The following is an 18,268-nucleotide window of genomic DNA, read 5'->3' as shown; positions in this document are numbered from 1 at the left end:
CAATGAAATTATAAGTAAATAACTCGCTTATCTCAATGAGACTCAACGCTCGTTTGAACTTTCAATAGCGTCTAATGGTTGCCCATGATCGCAACTTATCAAAGGTTTACCCAGAGATAAAAATATTGAATGATAAAAGATTAACTATGAACTTTCGGGGTTGTCTAAAAACCTTTAAATCAGTCAAAAAATTATTCATGGATTAATTAGTTTTGCTCATTAACAATTTCAATGATCTTGATGATCTAATATTCTCATTCTCTGCTTTCACTTGAGTTTCTGGCAAAAGGAGGGGGAAGAGAGATAAATAAGCTGGTGGCAAGCAAAAACAATATCAGAGGATATAATTTTTGTTTTCCTTTGTTCAAGTCAACCGTTTTAAAACTGGTAACAATTTTATCCTTTAATTAATTAACCAACTGACGCTTAATCTGTTCTGTCATAATTAATCCAATTTATAAACCGAACACAAGTGAAAAAGGAAACAATGTTTTCACAGCTGTTGCTGCCATTAACAATCTTTTGTGTCTCCATCGGTCTTCAACGGGTATGTAATCATTGATTTTCAATATTTACACTAGCCTAAGCGCTATTATGGCTATTTTTAGCCATTCAAGATCTCTGTAGACAAGATTTCAAATATATTTCTATCGATTTCAAACATTTTGTTCAATTGCAGGTCAATTGTGCTAACTTATGGCCTCAACCACAAATCTTAAATCAAGGTGCTACTTTTTACACTCTGGACCCTTCATCATTTAAGCTGATTTTAGCCAAAGAGCGTGTTGGATGTGAAATATTAGAGAAAGCGATTGAACGTTACAGTAAACTGCTCTTCCTCTCAGATTGTTCACGGCTTAATACTGATTGTGATGGTAAAAAGCTGCCAACTGAACCAGTTGAAGATATCACAAATGATCCAAATTATGGTGGACAATTGTTCAATTTAAGCATTGATACCAACTCTTGTGAAAAATTCATTACCTCTGAAAGTTTTGAGATTTATACTTTAAGAGTGAGAACAGCTGACTATCCTGAGGATGCTGCCCTGTTCGCTCCATTTTGGGGTATCTTACGAGGTTTGGAAACATTCAGTCAGCTGGTTACAAGGTACAAAGGCAATTGGATAATTAATTCAACCTTTATTGTTGACTATCCCAGATTCACATTTCGAGGTGTTCTTCTGGATACTTCTCGTCATTATATTCCCGTTCATCTTCTCCTTCAAAATCTCGATGCGATGGCCTACAATAAAATGAATGTCTTCCATTGGCATATAGTAGATGATCAATCGTTTCCCTTTGTAAGCTCAACTTTCCCTAAACTAAGTGCTGCTGGTGCTTTTAGACCAACTCATATTTATACCCCAGAAGACGTAAGCACTGTTCTTGAGTATGCTCGAGTCAGAGGTATCCGAGTTATTGCTGAATTTGATACTCCTGGTCACACTTTAGCTTGGGGTAAAGGTATTCCTGGATTATTGACTCAGTGTTATAAAGCAGGTAAACCTGTTAAGGGTTCTTATGGTCCTATTGATCCATCTCAAAATAGCACTTACACTTTTCTAAAATCTCTTTTCGCTGAGATCGCCAAAACTTTCCCTGACGACTTTGTTCATCTTGGTGGAGATGAAGTCGATTTCTCATGTTGGCAATCTAATCCTGATATCAATTCATTCATGGAATCACAGGGTATTACTGGAGACTATGCAGCCTTGGAAAGCTTTTATTTACAAAAGCTTGTTAATATTATGGATACTTTAAAGAAAAATTATATTGTATGGCAAGAAGTCTTTGATAATGGAGTTAAGTTACGATCTGATGCTGTTGTCCATGTCTGGAAAAGTGGGGATTATCAATCAGAACTATCGAAAGTCGTTGCTGGCGGCTATCGAACCATTCTATCATCTCCTTGGTATCTTAATTATATTTCATATGGATCAGATTGGCAGACTTATTACAAGGTAGAACCACTTCATTTCAATGTAACTTCACATGGTGAATATGACTTAGTTATTGGTGGCGAAGCTTGTATGTGGGGTGAATGGGTTGATGGCAATAATGTTATCTCAAGAACATGGTAAGCAATTTAATTTTATTTACTGATTAGATCTTCATTTAAACAACAGAAATGAAATTTGGACAGTTAGCTTCAATCTATTATCAATTACTTTATTCATCCTCCAGGGTTCGAGCTTCAGCAGTAGCAGAGAGACTTTGGAGTGCCAAAGATGTGACTTCGATTACATCAGCGATACCACGATTGGATGACCAAAGATGTCGGATGCTTAAACGAGGAATACGAGTTGAACCTGTTCAAGGACCAGGCTCATGCGAATGTGACATTTGCGTTTAATTTTTTTCTCCAACTTGCAATATACTCAATTTGATACAAGAAAATTGTTATTTTAACGCTAGTTCATTGAAATTTTTCAATAAATAATTTATAAACGATTTCAATAACCATGATCATTGACTAATAATAACATATAGTCGATTTTCAGTAAAACGATATCAAGAATTAAAAATATATTTTATCTTGCAAGTAATTTGTCAGTAACTGTCATACTTTTTGTAATTAAACAATAGAAATCTTAATCGTAAATCACAGCAGTTTAGAAAAGTTGAAACTGTTAAAAACTCATTGATTTAGCAGGTTGAGAAGTAAAGTCAGGCTTTAAAAATGTATCGTTTGAGTGCGTTTGTAGGCCACAAAATGAAATTTCAGTGAATGATGCTTTCTGACACTTCGTTGCTTGTTTTCAACCCAACATTCAAAGTCTGTGCAGTGTATGAGTCACAATGAGAAGTGACAATTTACAGGAGACTAAAGCAAACATTAATGACAAAGATTTGATTGTTTTGATAGACAATATTGGTATTGAATTATGAAATAACAGCATTTAAAGAATTGATTTAATAACTATTCAATCAGAAGCTGCACAAACGTCCTTGTAATAGATATAAATCATTTCTAAAAGATGACATAAATGACAATAGCTTCGATGATGATACTAAATTGACTGTTCAAAATCAAAATACGGAAAAAATTCATACTTTCGATTCTCTTAATTCTCCTTTTACTTTATTTTGTCATTTACTCAAAGCCCAGGCCGGAATTTTGTTTCTGCTGAATTTATTCTAAAACAGATTAACATTCTTATTCAACCAGACACTCTAAATTTTAGTTCTCTAATAAAAGTAAAATTGCTAATTGCTACGGTAGCGAGCGTGTTCACTGTTTATTGCTAAGACGTTTATGTTATTCACCAAAGCAAAATAAAAGAAGCAAATTTTTGTAATTTTATTGAAAATTTTCTGACTTTTAATAAAATATTTGTAAAATTATGAGAAATTAAATCAAGTCAAATCAAAACAACTAACTTTGATTTTGCTTAATTAAACTTAAAAACTTTCATACCAGCCGATAGATGTCGACATGTGAATGCTTATTCAATAAATATTGAATGTAACTGACTTTCACAACAGTTTGTTTGTTTGATTGTTGCTTTGAAATTTAATTTCCCTGTAAACTCGACTTAATTAAGATAAAAGTTTGAGAGCATTTTTTAGGGTCACCCGACTTAATTTATCTATCTAGTTGGTCTAATAATGGAAGATTTGATCTCTAAACACGGACTTTCATCTTCCACACTGACGATTAAAATAACTTGATATAAAAACAAAAAGGCAAGTCAAGATGATGATCAAAGATCATAATTAATTGTTGCCCTAATCAATGGTTTACTTTTTTTCTAATCTATCATTTCATATTTTCCAGGTTCTTTAACACCCGTCGATAAACCTAAATTTGGAAATGGATGAGAAGTGAAATCATAAAAACATATCTTGTAAATAAAGACTGGCGGTACAGGCTAAAGTGCTTAACTATCGACACTTTTTACCGATATGGATAAACGAAACAATCAAGGTTCCTGTCAAATCGAACAGAAGTCAAGAATCGTTATTTAATCAAGAAAATAATTAACAGTCCAAAAACGTGTGTAATGTGTAAATGTTTAGAGAAACGGTGAATTGATTATGGACAAGAGTTTCAGCTGATAACCTTTGAATGTTATACAAGGATAAAAGGATAGAAATGGTTTCTTAAGATTTTACACATTCATGGATTCAAGTTCATTGTAATTATACCTGAATTCAAGTCAAGTCATATTATTTGATTTAATATCATGAGGTCGTTGTACCATTTGACCTAGATTTAAATGTATCGCTGGAGAGAAACATTTTTCTACCTCTCTTCATCAACATGATCATCAACTTCACCAGTTTTCTTTCTCTTCTTTACTTGTTACTCTCCGCACTTTGATAACTTCGAGTGAAGTTATTTTTGAAGGTTGCACCAATTCAGGTCATTCATTGAACTTATCTTGGGAAGCGAAGAGGTAAACTCTAAAAAATTGTTTCTTAAGATGATGAAGACATGTTAAACATGAAAAGAAGGAGAAGAAGAAGAGGTAAGAAAATGAAAAATACTGAGTGACTTGTTACGATCCATTGAGCCTGTCTAATATGAAGTTTTTTTTTCTTCCCTCTTCATCACAATCATCATCATCATCATAATTTTCCTCCTCTCTTCACTAATCTATTATTCTTTTCATCGTTTATCATTATTATTAATATTTCGCTTCCATTCTAAAGTAATATTTTACTCTTCTATTCAAGCAAAGATCTGGAGTTATATTAACTGTATGGTTAAATCAGTTAAGTCAATTATCACGCTGTAAAGCATAATTATGGATGTGTGTCTATCCACCAATGAATAAATTTATTGCTCAGCTAAATCAAATGTTGATGTAATTTTTTAATACTACAATCATATCTAAAAACTGGATTCCAATTGAAGACCCAAGTCTTGCTGTCAGGCCTTCAGTTTCCTAGGCCTAAACCAGAAGTTGCGGAGTAAACAAATCATTCCAATTAATCTATATATTAAAACAATACAAATTAATCTGTTAATTGTTTATACTAGTTTCTCAGCATGGATACAGTTCCAGGCTTGGTTCAGGCTCTCTGATCCACAATTTGTATACAGGCCAAGAGTTAAAAATAATTTGGCATCTTCCTTTGGTATACGAAACACTAGCTTATTAAATTCAACAAACTTTAATTTGAACACATGGAAATTTGTTACTGATCATGAAGATGTATTCTCGTTGAACCCTTTATCAGTTGAATCATAGCTTGAAACGTAGAAACTTAATTACAATCAAGAAAAGTCACAGTCAAGTGTTACCGAGTCAAACACCTAGCCTACGACCAGCTGTTTATGTATTTCCTTTCTAGAGTCTAACCTTCCGAGATGCTCTTAAGTAATTATAAAGTTAAATATTCAACAATTACATTCATAAATATTTTTGTGCTTTTATTTAATAGCTAAATCTGTAAATTAGCATCTTTAAACAGTATTTCATCTTCACTGGCTTTACCTTGATCTTGAAGTTTACTTGGTAATGTTTACCTTTTTATATTTCCACAATCTGATAATGAAAGTTTTTAAATAATAATATTCACCACCAACAATGGAATCAATTGAATCTGGATGTCAACAATCAAATGAACCTTTGGAGAATCTAAAGCAACCCAAGAAGCCACTCATTGACACGGAGTTCGTCAATTATCGATATGGATTGTTGAGAATAGCTCAAGCGGTAAGATAACTTAACATGGTGATTCTAGTCTAATCAACTTTATGTACTGTGCGTGAGTTTAACATATGAATTTAGCTCCATTTTCACGTAAATCTCTCACTCTCTTTCCCTATCTGTCGTAAGCTCATCTTTATCATCAAAAAACACCATTTTTATCTCTCCAACTTCCTAGTTTCCCGTCAGTGATCTGCTATGCAACTTGTTTCCCTCTTACTTCCCGGCCCACCGTGATTATAATGATGTTGGTAATGGAAATCCAAGTTTCAGTGTTGGTTAGGCTTAGGAACAGGTACAAAAAGTGTCCCTCAACCAGTTACCGTGCGACATGAGGAATCAGTAAACCATAGAGACAAAATTAAAATGGCAAGAATAAGAGGACCAACAAGGTTGTTGTCCGATTAATTGAACAAAGCACCTTTTACATTATTTTTGCCAATTTTTCACTCTATTTTGACACACAAATTGATTTTCACTTTCATTTTGAACCCTTTTATCTGAATATCGCCCCAATGAAAGCGCAGAATTGGCCGAATCGCTTTTGTTTTGCGTTCTGTTTACATTTTTGAGCTGAACTTTGGGTCCGGAAATCCATTAGTCCTTAAGATTACTTGATTGTAGCCATATTGCTGTTTCTAATGAGGAAATCATTTATAGCAATTGATTTGCTTCCAATAATTTTTTGATTATATATTTATCTAGTATTTCCAGTAGATATTGTAATGATGAATTACGAGTTTTTTTGCTGATTTTGATGGATGAAACCTCAAACAAGATTTAACGAGAACAATCAAGATTACTTATAATGGATCCACTGAAGATTAAACGAGAATTGATTCCTCTTAATTGTAATAAGCTAATGACACGTTAAAAGCCAAGTCTTGAGATATAAACCCGAAGCCAAAGAGCAACTCACATATCTTGTATTTACAATGAAACAGATTAGATTAATCATAATAATGACCATTGTTAACTCGAGGTTTGTATCATAATCAGATTAACAATCAAATGAGGATACCATAGAAACCTGAATTAGTTGACCTGATAAGATTAATTAACATAACAAATAGCGATATCTTAACATGTTTGAAAGTTGTCGTATTATGATCATTGATCATTGATCGATGACCAGACCCATTAATCCCTATCATCTGTACACTTAACTGTAAACTGACAATTGAAACAACATTAGCGTCCTAATCTATTATCAAATCAGTGATTAAAGATCAAAATGCAAGTCAAATGAAACTTGCCCAAAGACTAGCCACGGCCTGACAATCAGCTTGATTAAAGCTCAAAATTTATAATCACTTGAATCTACAATTGAGCCTGTTTCTGTGGAGTTGAAAACTGGAATCAACATGATTAATCAGTTGAGGTGCCTCCATGTTAATCATGTTCCTCTTCACCAGAATCACCGTTATATTTTGAAACACTCAACATTTATGTATAAAACCTGTTAAACCTGTAAAGTTAATTGTTTGAAACTGAATTTTTTTTCTGGTTAAAGGCCTAGTTTTAATGTCGATTATTTGCAATTTTGTATGTTTCCAAACATCAATAACATCTTAACCCATTTAATAGTTTTATGTATTAACTAACAATTTAGCTTTTTAATTAATCTAATACACTAATCAGCCTTGAGCTGATGAAGCAAAAAATCATTATTTCTAACTAATTACACTATGGTTCAATCAGAGATGGAATAGTAATGAATGTTTCATTTTGTTTGCCTAATGTTTTCATTTTGTCTTTAATCAACTTGAAAACCAATTTAAAAAACATTTTGACATAAATAGTAACAATTTAGGAACATGTTCATAATTTCAAATTGAGCGCTTTAACTTTGAAATTTAAGCTAACGGCTTTTAGTGGATAAAGGCTTTTACTTTGCTTTTCTTTGTTTACATTTATTTACTAATTAATCTTTTCTTGCCTGTTTGATTCATTTTTTGTTGTTTAACTGTTTAATTAACAGCTTTAATTAGCTTATACTTTCATCAAAAGATACTGTTAATCAGGCTGATTAACACTGTTAATTAGCTAAATGTCTTTTCACCTCAAACTTGTAAAGCCTTATACTGAAAGGAATACTTTCGACTCTTCATATCAAATCATCTCAAGTCTTCAAACTAATTGTGATTAACCAGGATGTTAACTTAATTTTTAATTGTCACCTGGACTTATTACGGTTTTAATCTGGACGTGCAACAATAAAAAACACCACCAAATGTTCAAAGGTGCCATTTTACTTTAAAGTATACAAACTAGATTATTTCAAAAATGATGCTTAACCGATCATTTAATAATAATCAATAACCAGCCTTTACTCAGTTACCATTTTGTTGATTGAATTTGTAAAGACTGAATAGCAATTAAAAAGATGTAATGAAAGACTTCATTAGATCGAAATTAATTATTGATTTAAATAATATACAAAATGTTAACAAAATATGGTTGCAAGGTATGTTTACAAAGTATCATTAAAATGTAACAACCAAAAATTGAAAGCTTTTAACGGTTACTGCTTTTGGACACAATTCTATATTTATAACTTGCTTTCACAATGCCTAGTCAACAATTTAAACTGATTAACTTTCTAATTTAATCAATTTTCTTTCTTCTTTATTTAGGTTGTTGCTGTCATTTGGCTGGTGATTGTTTATGCACGAGAATCAACAATCAATGAAATTGCAATGGACTCATGTTGGCTTTTATCCTGTTCAACCTACTCTGGCCAATCCATCCGAATCATGTTAATCATGTTAACACTTTACTCTTTATCATCAATATTATTATTCTGTTTCCGTCTTCAAGAACCTTTAGAGTATTGTATCAATGTACCGTTAACAGTGAGTCAAACTTGATCAATATGATATTTCCTGTAATATTGCTATCATTTTATCATAATTATCCGTTTTTCCAGTTCCTACTTAATGACTAAATATTTAACTTTTAATTTACCGATCCTTTCATCTCCCATTAGCACTTCAATCATCAGACAAAATGGTTTATTTACATCAATTTAATCAATTGAATAAGGTGAACCAAAACTTCAAAATCATTCAGATGTCAACACCTTCAGATTATTTTTTCCTGGCTCCAAACTTTGAATTTCCGTTCAATCGTTGAAAACTTGAAAATATTTATTTACAATTAACCATACAATCAAATCTTCTTTTCTCCATATATTCACAGCTTTGCGTGTTTGAATCAATTGGTGCTGTTTTTTTCGCCCTCATAAGCATACTCATAATATTCATCAACTGTTATCCTTTGGGACTTTTACTATCAGTGAGTATTAGTCGTAATTGATCACTTTGACCATTGACCAGTTGCAATTTCAAACCATTTCATTATTATGTTTTCATAATCCCAATGATCAAGATTACCAGCTGATATTGTAAAAGTTGAAAAATTTTCTCAATTGGTTTCTCATCGAAAAGGAAAAGGCATTAATCCCGAAATGAGGTCGTTAAAAAGCTTCTATGTGACTGTTGTTGCTATTTGATTTGGCAAAAAAAAGGATAACGATAATAATGATGGCGATGATAAAGGCTCAGATTCAATGGATTGAATGTTTCAAAAAAGAAGATAAAGAAAGAAACAAAATAACTGAATATTGCGTGAGAACTGATAAAATGAATAAGGATCATCGGAATAGACTAGGAAAGTTGCAGATAGAGGCAGAAGGGTGAAGAAAGATTCAGATTGAAATGATGAAACTGATGATAAAGATTGAGGCAATGATTTTTGAGGACAAGATGATGAGAGGATTGGTAGGATTGTAAACATGGGCCGTCAAGCGGATCCGGGATCGATGAAACTTGACTCAATGCTTTAACCTAAATATAAATAAATTGCGATTCTTTACAGTATATCTTCATCTATCCTCATCTTATTTACCTGGCCCTAGGCCATTTTTGTAAAGTAATCATCATCATCACCATCAACTACATCATCTCTTTTTTTTAATCACCATTGAAACCTGTTAAATGGGAGAGCAGAAAGAGCTAAGAAAAGATTATTGTCTTCATCTTCTTCTTTGAATCTCTCTTCTCCGTTTTTTTTGCCATCATCTAAACCAATGCGTGCGAAGAACAGGCAAAGACGAATTGACCTCGATTCACTGGGATAACCACTAATATTAGCTGATGTTGATGGTGAACATGATGAAGATTCAGTCATAAAAAAACAATCCGGCAAAGGTAGATGATGATAGTGAAAGAGATCCGGATGACAAGTGAACCAAGTTATACTCTGTTCACAATTTTATGAACTAGTCGTTAACTAACATATTTATATCTTTTTGTCACCGAAACACCAGTTTCATCATCATCTTTACCTCTATCTTTAGTACTCAACTGTCACCGTCGATGACATTTAGCACATCGTTCTGACTATTTGGTTGACTCTTTTTGTTTACCTTTTTCAAACTAGCACAGAGTCTGTTCATCTTTCATCATCTGAATCCATCATGGTTCTTATTGCTCTCATTATCTTACTTAATTTCTTAGTTAATTGATGATCCAAGATTATAACTAATTACTTAAATGGCGTTCAAATATCGATCGAAATAATTATTGGTGATTTATAGTGTTTACCCTTCGGTTTTGGGTAAAGTCAACCGATCAAGTCTTACTCTTAGGTTAATGTTAAGCTTTACTGATTTCCCTTTTAATCAAACTGATCAGACATTTTTTTCTTGCATTTTTGTTCACTTCAATGATCCAGTTTTTAATTAGGTTCATGTTTAATTTAAATAATTCAAAGTTAAATAATTATGTTAACTGATTACTGATTAATGGAGTGAACAATTTGCTCTCTCTCCATCTTTTTCTTATTATTAGCTACTGCAAGCAAAAAGAGTCGATTGAATGAGAAATGATTTTTACCTTGTTTAGTCTTGAACTAGTTTATTAACGATGATTATCATTGATAATCATGATTATTTTAATCATGACCATCTCTTATCATAACAATATCATTCACATTGAGATTCACTTCTATTTTCACGCCGTGATTAAATCATAATTCAGTAAAATGTATAAAAATCCAAATATAAATGTTAACGTTATTTAGGTTTACCTTGATCAACTCACAGAAGAGGAAAGATGAAAAAAAGGATCAATTTTCCCTTCTTTTTGCTCCTTTTTTCTCATCTTCTCATACTCTTTATCATTATTTCATGTGACCTGAAAAAGGTCATATTTCGCATTGGGAAACGATCGATAACATAAAATGAATTTGAAAATGCAAATTTAAATCAATCCATTTTTGTTTCCCATTACAATCATGTAAGCAAGGGAACAGGTTAACTTACAAAATATAGTGATATAACTTTAAATCATGGTAAATTAAACCGCTAACTTTATCATCTTCTTCCTCATCCTTTTCATCATTACAGATATTTGGCTTGGCTGGGTCATTTGCATTTGGTTACGATGCTAAACTATCCTATTTTTGGTTTCATAGTGACATATGCATAACTAAAGTCTGGTGAATCCCTTTTACGAACCAAAATGTTTCAAATTGCTGACCAATATTGGTTAATTTTCATTCTATCCATTCTGATTGTTTACCTGATTGTTTACCAGAAATGTAAAAACATTACTTTCCAGATTAACCAACTCAACCTAAATCTGGCTGCAATCGAAGGGGTTTATTATCAAGATTTCTGATTGAAATTACTTACTTTGGAATTAAAATTAATGATCAATGCCGAATAAATTATTTAAAAGCTGATTTTTAGCTTAATATTGTATTTTTTAATTTTTTGTTAAATTTTGAGAAGATTTTAAATTATGCGCTTTAATTCTGTTACTAGAGTAACGCTACAAATTTACAGTTTTAATTTTTAAGCGTGTTTTGGTCAGGAAATTATTAATGATTTATTGATGTAACAGTAATTTAGATTCACTGTTTTAAGAGATTTAATTGTAACTAGGTTTAAGGATATTCAGTTATCATCATTGAATGAAAAAAAATGAAAAATTAACATTAAAAACTGGTTTCTTCATATTTTTTTAGGTTTGTGCTGGTGGTAAGTTAAATCTGTGGTAAGTCATATCATGATTATCAACCGTTTGACCATGAAATCGGATGATCACTTAAAGATGGCCAAGGTCATTGAGATTAAAGTTCACAGTTAATTGACAGAGGTTTGCTGATAAAAAGTTCATTGGCCTTACAGTTTCATACTAATCATCATCATCTTTGCCTCTCTCTTCCATAAAACCTGTCTCTGTTTGTTGAATAGCTGAGAGTTGATGAAAACCTGACAATAAGCATGTTGATGACATGGCAATGAAAATAAAAGACTCTCTAGTGCAATTCCGAGTTTATAATTGACCAAAACCTGAATAAGGCCAAAATAAGGCAAGATGAGGATCTAGGCGGAAGCTTTTCAATTCTTACTCAACAGTGAGGACCCTCAAATGATGATAGAAAGCTTTGTAATTTTGTGAATATTTAATCTAATGTAAATAAAACTAAAAGGCAAATTTCACTGAGGTCAAGAGGAACCAAAATTTTAAAATCTTTACCCAAGAAAACAAAAAAACGGTCAATTTAGGCGATTGACCTTTCAATTTGTTCAACCTGCAAAGTCTAAAACGAAGGCAAATTTTTCAAAATCATTATTCTAGTCTTTTATCATCTTTTTCATTCAAATCAATAATTTATCATGACCTAATCATTCATTTCAAGCAATTTTGATACTCATTTCAGCTTAATTTAAAAAGGAAAGATTCTTAAAGTGAAAAGCTAAAATGCAAATTGTCCATTCATTCATAAACATCAACAACGATTAACCAGTTTACCGTTAAAAGTGAAACAATACTTATCATTATCATCACCATCACCATCATTTTCATCATCATCATCATCATGCTTGTTGATTAACTTACATTTTTAATCTCACTTATTACCGTATTTCCGCGCATATAAGCATTGTGCTTATCAACAGAAATTCCTCACTGCTAAGTCCATGTTTATTTTCATAAATAAGAACACTGATAAGCAATTACATAGAAGTACATTGAAAAAACCTGTTTTTTAACGAGTGTGGAAGCACATAGTGCTAAGCTAAAGTGAGGAAAAATGCGCTTTTAAGTGAACGTTTCATTAATAAGCCTCGGCTTATATGCGCGGAAATACGGTAACATCAACCTGTTTGGTCTTGGTAAACCAGAAAGCAAAACAAAACAAAACCAAAATAAAAACCAAAAACCTGATTTCATTTCTGGTAAATTAATCTTCAAATGTTTAACGGACAGTTATGACCACGATTGATTTAAGGGTCAGTTAATGACTAAATCAGAGACTTAATGAGCAATAAGTGGTCATTGATTAGTGAACTTAACAGTGACAATACTGACAATATGAAGTAGCAAAATTATGTCTAAACATTATTGTCTATTAAAACTACTGTATTAACTTGAAAAATGATTTACAGAATAGATTTGAAATAAGATTAGATTAAGATGATTGTAAATTGAAATAATTATAATCACAGTTAGCAGGTTAACACCATGATTTTTATCATCGCCTTGTTAAATCGTTATCTTATTTTTCCGTTTTATTTTACATTCATTATCGTCTTAGGTTGATCAATTTATCCTCTGATGTTCACTTGTTCAGTTCAACCTATTTCTTGGGTTCACCTTTAAGATAAACCTCAGCAATTGATGAATAGCTGTTTTTTGTTTTCTGGTAAACATTCACATTTAGGTAGATATAATTCAAGGGATGGTGTTTAACTGAACTGGAAATCCGGTTTCTCATTTAAATACTGATGCAACTTAAACATGGTCAAGACAAGGTGTTCAAGATGTGAAAGATGAACTCAAGTTGATCTTTTGTTGAAACATTCATTCAAATGTCCGTATGTTGACGGATGATAATAATAAAATGGGAATTTCAATGAGATAATATTATGATCATCTTATTAGGAGTTGACCTGGTTGGTGAAAGAAACAAAAACAACAGCAAAAATGGTCAAATTTTGAGCTTCTATTATTCAATCCTTATCATTACATCAGTTTAAGCTTGGTCATTTGGCTCATTAGCAAGACAAAAAAAGGTAACGCAATTTTGATCAAATCAGGTTCAAAAGAAAAGATTTGTCAAGTAAAATCCTCTGAATTGTATTATATTCAGTCTTTACCGATCTTAGAATTTAATTGAATTCAATGTTTTAATGTTACTAGATGTTATTAAATGAATATTGGTTGAACAAGAAATGAGATGAACGTAAAGGATAAGTCAAGGATGATAAATACAGTTTGAAGGGATCTGAAGAGTAACCTGTTGTACCATTGGCATGAAACGGATTGTTAACGTTGAAACCTTAGTATCGCCTTTACTAGAGACTTTACAGCGTTCATTAACCTTTTACCTTATCATCATCATCTTCATTCTTGTTCAACATCTTGCAATGTTATTTTCCTTCATCATCATTATCCTCATCTGGAGGATCTTACAGTTGACTTGATAGTAAACAAAGGCCTAACCTTTTCTACTTTTTTTCATTCTTCTTCTTCTTCTCATTTTTTTGGCCTCTTCAAGTTTTCTTGAGAAATGGACTTTAATGACCTTTCATAAAATCAAAATTTTCATCGTGAGTTTTCCAATGGAGAAGAAGAAGAAGAAGGAGAAGATGATGATGATGATGATGATGATTATGATGAAGAATAAAAAAGATATTCATATTTGATTTGTTAGGTTACATAGAATTGACTGTGATTATCCAAAACTCAGTTTTCATGATGATGATAACAAAATTATTGCCGAGCCTATTTGGCCTTATTTTCAATCATATTCACATTTATTCCTCATTTAAATCAACAAATGTTATCTTCATTTAATATAAGGTCAATAAACGTTATTTGCCTATTTATTCATCATCTTTTATTATCATAATTCATCAAAATGGACATTAATCTTTTAAAAATTGCGCTCAAAAAAAATCTGTGCTAATTTAGCACTTTATTTTTCAATGTCAGCTGATTTTATAATCACCTTTGTCTATTTTTAATCTTTTGTCTGGATAACTATTATTGATTAATGTGTTAAAAGTACGGATAACTATAATTGTTACAGTTAATAATCGAATTACTACTTTTACTTTTTGTCGTTTATCTAATTTATATTGCATTTTTTTAATTTAAAAATTGTTGCTATCTTGTTAATACTTTTGTGACTTTACTTTTCACATGGTAAGGTTTGAAAATTTATTAATCTAATGAATTTTATTTCATGATGAGCTTATGATAAAAGTTTTAAGAACTCTAAGATTATCTCAACCATGGAATTTAAGAATCTGTTTGAACTGAATCAAAGGTGAACTTGTGTATTATACAAGTTTCGATGGGTATGGAGGTTATTACTCTGTCTGGGATTACTATTACTCTGTGCTTTCTTTCAATGTGAGTATTTTATGCTTGTTGATTTCAACAAAAGTTATACTGAAAACTGGTTCATCTAATGCTTTTTTTCACATATTATTCAACAATCTTCACAGAAGTTTTCAAAGTTCAAATGGTGACAGAAAAAAGAGGTGAATACAAGGGGAAAGAAGAGCATGCAAAGTTTCCAATGTAACTCTAAATGAATCAGCCGAAAGACAAGTTTTCTGGAAAATGATGTGAACCATTGACAAAGGGAACAACAATCTGTTTATTAACATGAACCCGAAACTCTGAGAGATTTTGTATTATAACAAGTTTCTTTGGATGGAACAAAGAAAGAGGAGAATTTTTTCTCCAAGAAATATCTCGCAACGTTTATCCTGACGAGACCTGAAAGGTTAAAGAGGACACTCCTGGTATCTATCCACGGTAAAGGCCCAAAACAGCCAAAGTCAAAACAGCCAAGTCCAAACCAGCAAAGTCCAAAATGGCCAAAGTCAAAACAGCCAAATACAAAGCTGCTTAAATTATATCAATTCAAATTGCAAAAAAGTCCAAAAAAACCTGCCTATGGATATTGATAAGCTAATTAATTAAACTTAATTAACTCGGATTGAGCCAAAAAATGGTCTACATACACCTATATCGATGCTCTTGTGTCCGCAAAATTATTGAGTCTATTGATTAAGTCAAACTTATTCAAAATAGAAGCAAAAGTCAGTGGTAAAAAACAAAAGTACTTTTTGATACCCCTAATAGATCTGATCATTTAAGTAGTTTTATTTGATTTAAGCAGCTTTGTATTTGGCTGTTTTGACTTTGGCCGTTTTGGACTTGGCTGTTATGGACTTGGCTGTTTTGACTTTGGCTGTTTTGGGCCCAAACCCTATCCACACACTAACTATCAAGAGTACATCAGTAATATAATTTGGAGAGTCTAACAACCTTAAGGACAATTTATCTTGAAGAACGATAATATTTTTTGCGTTTTTTCACATTGAAAATCCTAAGAAATGAATCTTACTTTTTTCAACACATCATCTTCATTATTATTATTTGAAAGGTGCTAGCTTTATTCTGACTGCTCCACATGTATGGTTAATGCATGCATTCTTCATGTGAGTTGTAATAACCTCTGAATATTTAATATTTTTCTTGCCTCTTCTGAAGCTCTTATGTATTTAAATTTTTCAGGTAACTTGAGGCTAAACAGAAAAATATGCAACTTGAAATGGACCAAAGAAAAGAATGCTATTGTCATTGGTATTTTCAACCACCTCTTCTACCATCCTAGGTTACCATTGAACTAACGATAATATTAATGAGAGTAATAATGCAATGTCACCGAACTTGTCTGAAGGATTTCCGTTTCACTGAAAAAGAAAGGTAAAAAGCATGTTACAAGAAGTGAACAAAGTGAATCTCAAGTGCAAAACTTTTTTTTGCACAGGTTAATTGAATCACTTCCATGGAGGAATAACCACTCTCGCTGTCACTCAAATCTCTTTCTCTCTCTTTCCTCTTCTTTCTTTAAAGCTCTCTCTCTCCCTTTCTGTGTGTGTAGAGTCATGATGATAAGGAAAAGGCCATTGAACTATCTGAAAAACCAGTGGCACTTGTTATACACCTTAAAATGTTTAAAGCTCACTTTTTGTTTATCTGTTTGCATATGAAATTTTAGATGAAAACAGGGAAGGCGGAAGATAGAGCAAGACTTGAATTTTTTAGTTCACTTGGCATCGAGACTTGATCCTAGGTCATATTGGCTTTAATACAGTAATGCTGTTTTAATAATAGCAACGCTATTAATAATGGTCATGGCTTGCGGTTATTTGTCTTAAGGGAACCAGAAAAGTCTCAAGAACCCAAAAGAGAAAGAAGCTTAAGAGAAAAGGCTTTCTTTCTAAAAATGATGAGATGTTGAAGACCACCTTTGTTGTTGTGGACAAGCCCGAATCTCCGAATCAATGAGGATGATTGATCGTCATCATTGCCGTCATTTTACGTTGTTTTCTTATTCAAGCCCACTATTTATCATTTTGAACCAAAGTGAAGACGAAAAAAAAATATGATAAGATATTTTCATTTCTTTTTCTCTCTCTTTCACTCTCTTGAAACGGCTCCATCGTCATTGGCCGTTAACAATAAACAATAGGATCTCAATGTGACCTGATTGTACAATTGTTAAGGTAAAAATGCATTTCATTTTAGCTTTTTGTTTGTAGTTGAGCCAGTAAACAAGTAACAATTGAAGATGAATCACCTTCCAATGAGTATAAATTAAATAGGATATTGAATAGCAAACAATTAAATCCATATTATTGGCCTTGTTAGATTAGGCCTCGTTGTCACTTTTCACTTCTATTTCGGTTTGCGTAAGCACAATTGTATCAGGTTCAGTCTCGACCTTTACCTAATCTTATTTATTAATGTCATCAACCATTGATTGATGTGCCTCTAGATGGTGAGTCTTGCCAAAACGGATCAATTGAGGTCAAATCGATTTATTTTGAGCCGAAAAGGTTTAAAAATATTTCCAAGCAATCATGACATTTTATTATTTTCTATACTTTCAATCTCTTACCTAACCTTTACCGTTATTGTGTACACTTTGCATACCCAGTGTTACTACGACTGAATTTAATAGCTGTTTCGATAATATGATTTTCCTAATTTTTATTGAGGTTTGAGCATCAATCTTGAAACTCAATTACATGGGATTAAACAATGAGATGGTGTTAATGAAAAAAGGAAGAAATAATTTACATAAATTGTCAAACTTGAGGGCAAGTAAGTAGCCTTGTTTAACGGCTAATATGTTGATTCTGAACTCATTTGTTAAATGGAGATAATCTTTGATCGATGATCAGGAATGCAGTTAGTCGAGCTTCATGTTTGCCTTGGATTGAGGTTTATTTTCTTGAGAATAAAAGGCAACTCAATCTTGAAAAAACCTGGTTCTTCTTGAATAGGCTCCATGAAAACATGGTTCAAGTGAGCAGACAAAGTGAGAATATAAAGAAGGAAAGAGAATGAGGAAAAGACCAGGAAGTAATCTCCTCTGGTTAACTTGGATCTGGCTTTAGACTCTTTAGCTTTTCTCGCTTCAAGAAAGATCACATCTTTCAAGTTCTCAATCATACATTACATGCAACTTGGTTTAATGTTGGCTTTGTAAGAAACTGTAACCAAA

At 32.1% G+C, this 18,268-nt stretch overlaps 2 protein-coding genes and 1 long non-coding RNA gene across 10 annotated transcripts; all 3 read left to right on the top strand.

Moving 5' to 3' along the window:
- Positions 1-354: 354 nt before the first annotated feature.
- On the top strand, positions 355-2,544 carry LOC107361750 (beta-hexosaminidase subunit alpha). The gene is made up of 3 exons (XM_015928627.3): positions 355-547; positions 680-2,079; positions 2,187-2,544. The coding sequence occupies exons 1-3, from the start codon at positions 488-490 to the stop codon at positions 2,353-2,355; spliced, it is 1,629 nt and encodes a 542-aa protein (XP_015784113.2). The 5' UTR covers positions 355-487; the 3' UTR covers positions 2,356-2,544.
- Positions 2,545-3,466: 922 nt separating this feature from the next.
- LOC107362118 (uncharacterized) lies at positions 3,467-11,421 on the top strand. 7 transcript variants are annotated; one of them, XM_089266802.1, is made up of 6 exons: positions 3,467-3,689; positions 3,781-4,474; positions 4,688-5,668; positions 8,299-8,517; positions 8,864-8,959; positions 11,073-11,421. In XM_089266802.1, exons 3-6 carry the CDS (start codon positions 5,540-5,542, stop codon positions 11,166-11,168), a joined length of 540 nt encoding a protein of 179 aa, XP_089122928.1. In that variant the 5' UTR covers positions 3,467-3,689; positions 3,781-4,474; positions 4,688-5,539; the 3' UTR covers positions 11,169-11,421. The 7 variants fall into 7 exon arrangements, with proteins under 7 accessions (XP_089122928.1, XP_089122926.1, XP_089122923.1 ...); XM_089266800.1 differs by having other exon boundaries at positions 4,683-5,668; XM_089266797.1 differs by having other exon boundaries at positions 4,659-5,668.
- Positions 11,422-15,967: 4,546 nt separating this feature from the next.
- LOC112538782 (uncharacterized) lies at positions 15,968-17,160 on the top strand. 2 transcript variants are annotated; one of them, XR_003082125.2, is made up of 3 exons: positions 15,968-16,193; positions 16,270-16,461; positions 16,526-17,160. It is a non-coding gene; the product is annotated as an uncharacterized LOC112538782 (long non-coding RNA). The 2 variants fall into 2 exon arrangements; XR_003082124.2 differs by having other exon boundaries at positions 16,270-17,160.
- The last annotated feature ends 1,108 nt before the right edge of the window (positions 17,161-18,268 follow it).

The sequence above is a fragment of the Tetranychus urticae genome, chromosome 1 (genome assembly GCF_039701765.1).
Source record: "Tetranychus urticae isolate SD_2017Ah chromosome 1, NJAU_TeUrti_SD_1.0, whole genome shotgun sequence".
NCBI classification, from domain to species: domain Eukaryota; kingdom Metazoa; phylum Arthropoda; class Arachnida; order Trombidiformes; family Tetranychidae; genus Tetranychus; species Tetranychus urticae.
The sequence above is the reverse complement of the archived record's forward strand: the minus strand, read 5'-3'. Positions and strand labels throughout refer to the sequence as shown.

What these genes read in the sequence shown, in the direction of transcription:
- LOC107361750 (XM_015928627.3), top strand. Translation starts at nt 488, where the DNA reads ATGTTTTCACAGCTGTTGCTGCCATTAACAATCTTTTGTGTCTCCATC. An exon ending in TCTCCATCGGTCTTCAACGG is followed by an intron (nt 548 to 679) that starts GTATGTAATCAT and finishes GTTCAATTGCAG; the next exon opens with GTCAATTGTGCTAACTTATG. An exon ending in AATGTTATCTCAAGAACATG is followed by an intron (nt 2,080 to 2,186) that starts GTAAGCAATTTA and finishes TTCATCCTCCAG; the next exon opens with GGTTCGAGCTTCAGCAGTAG.
- LOC107362118 (XM_089266802.1), top strand. Translation starts at nt 5,540, where the DNA reads ATGGAATCAATTGAATCTGGATGTCAACAATCAAATGAACCTTTGGAG. An exon ending in TGTTGAGAATAGCTCAAGCG is followed by an intron (nt 5,669 to 8,298) that starts GTAAGATAACTT and finishes TTCTTTATTTAG; the next exon opens with GTTGTTGCTGTCATTTGGCT. An exon ending in CTTTGGGACTTTTACTATCA is followed by an intron (nt 8,960 to 11,072) that starts GTGAGTATTAGT and finishes TCATCATTACAG; the next exon opens with ATATTTGGCTTGGCTGGGTC.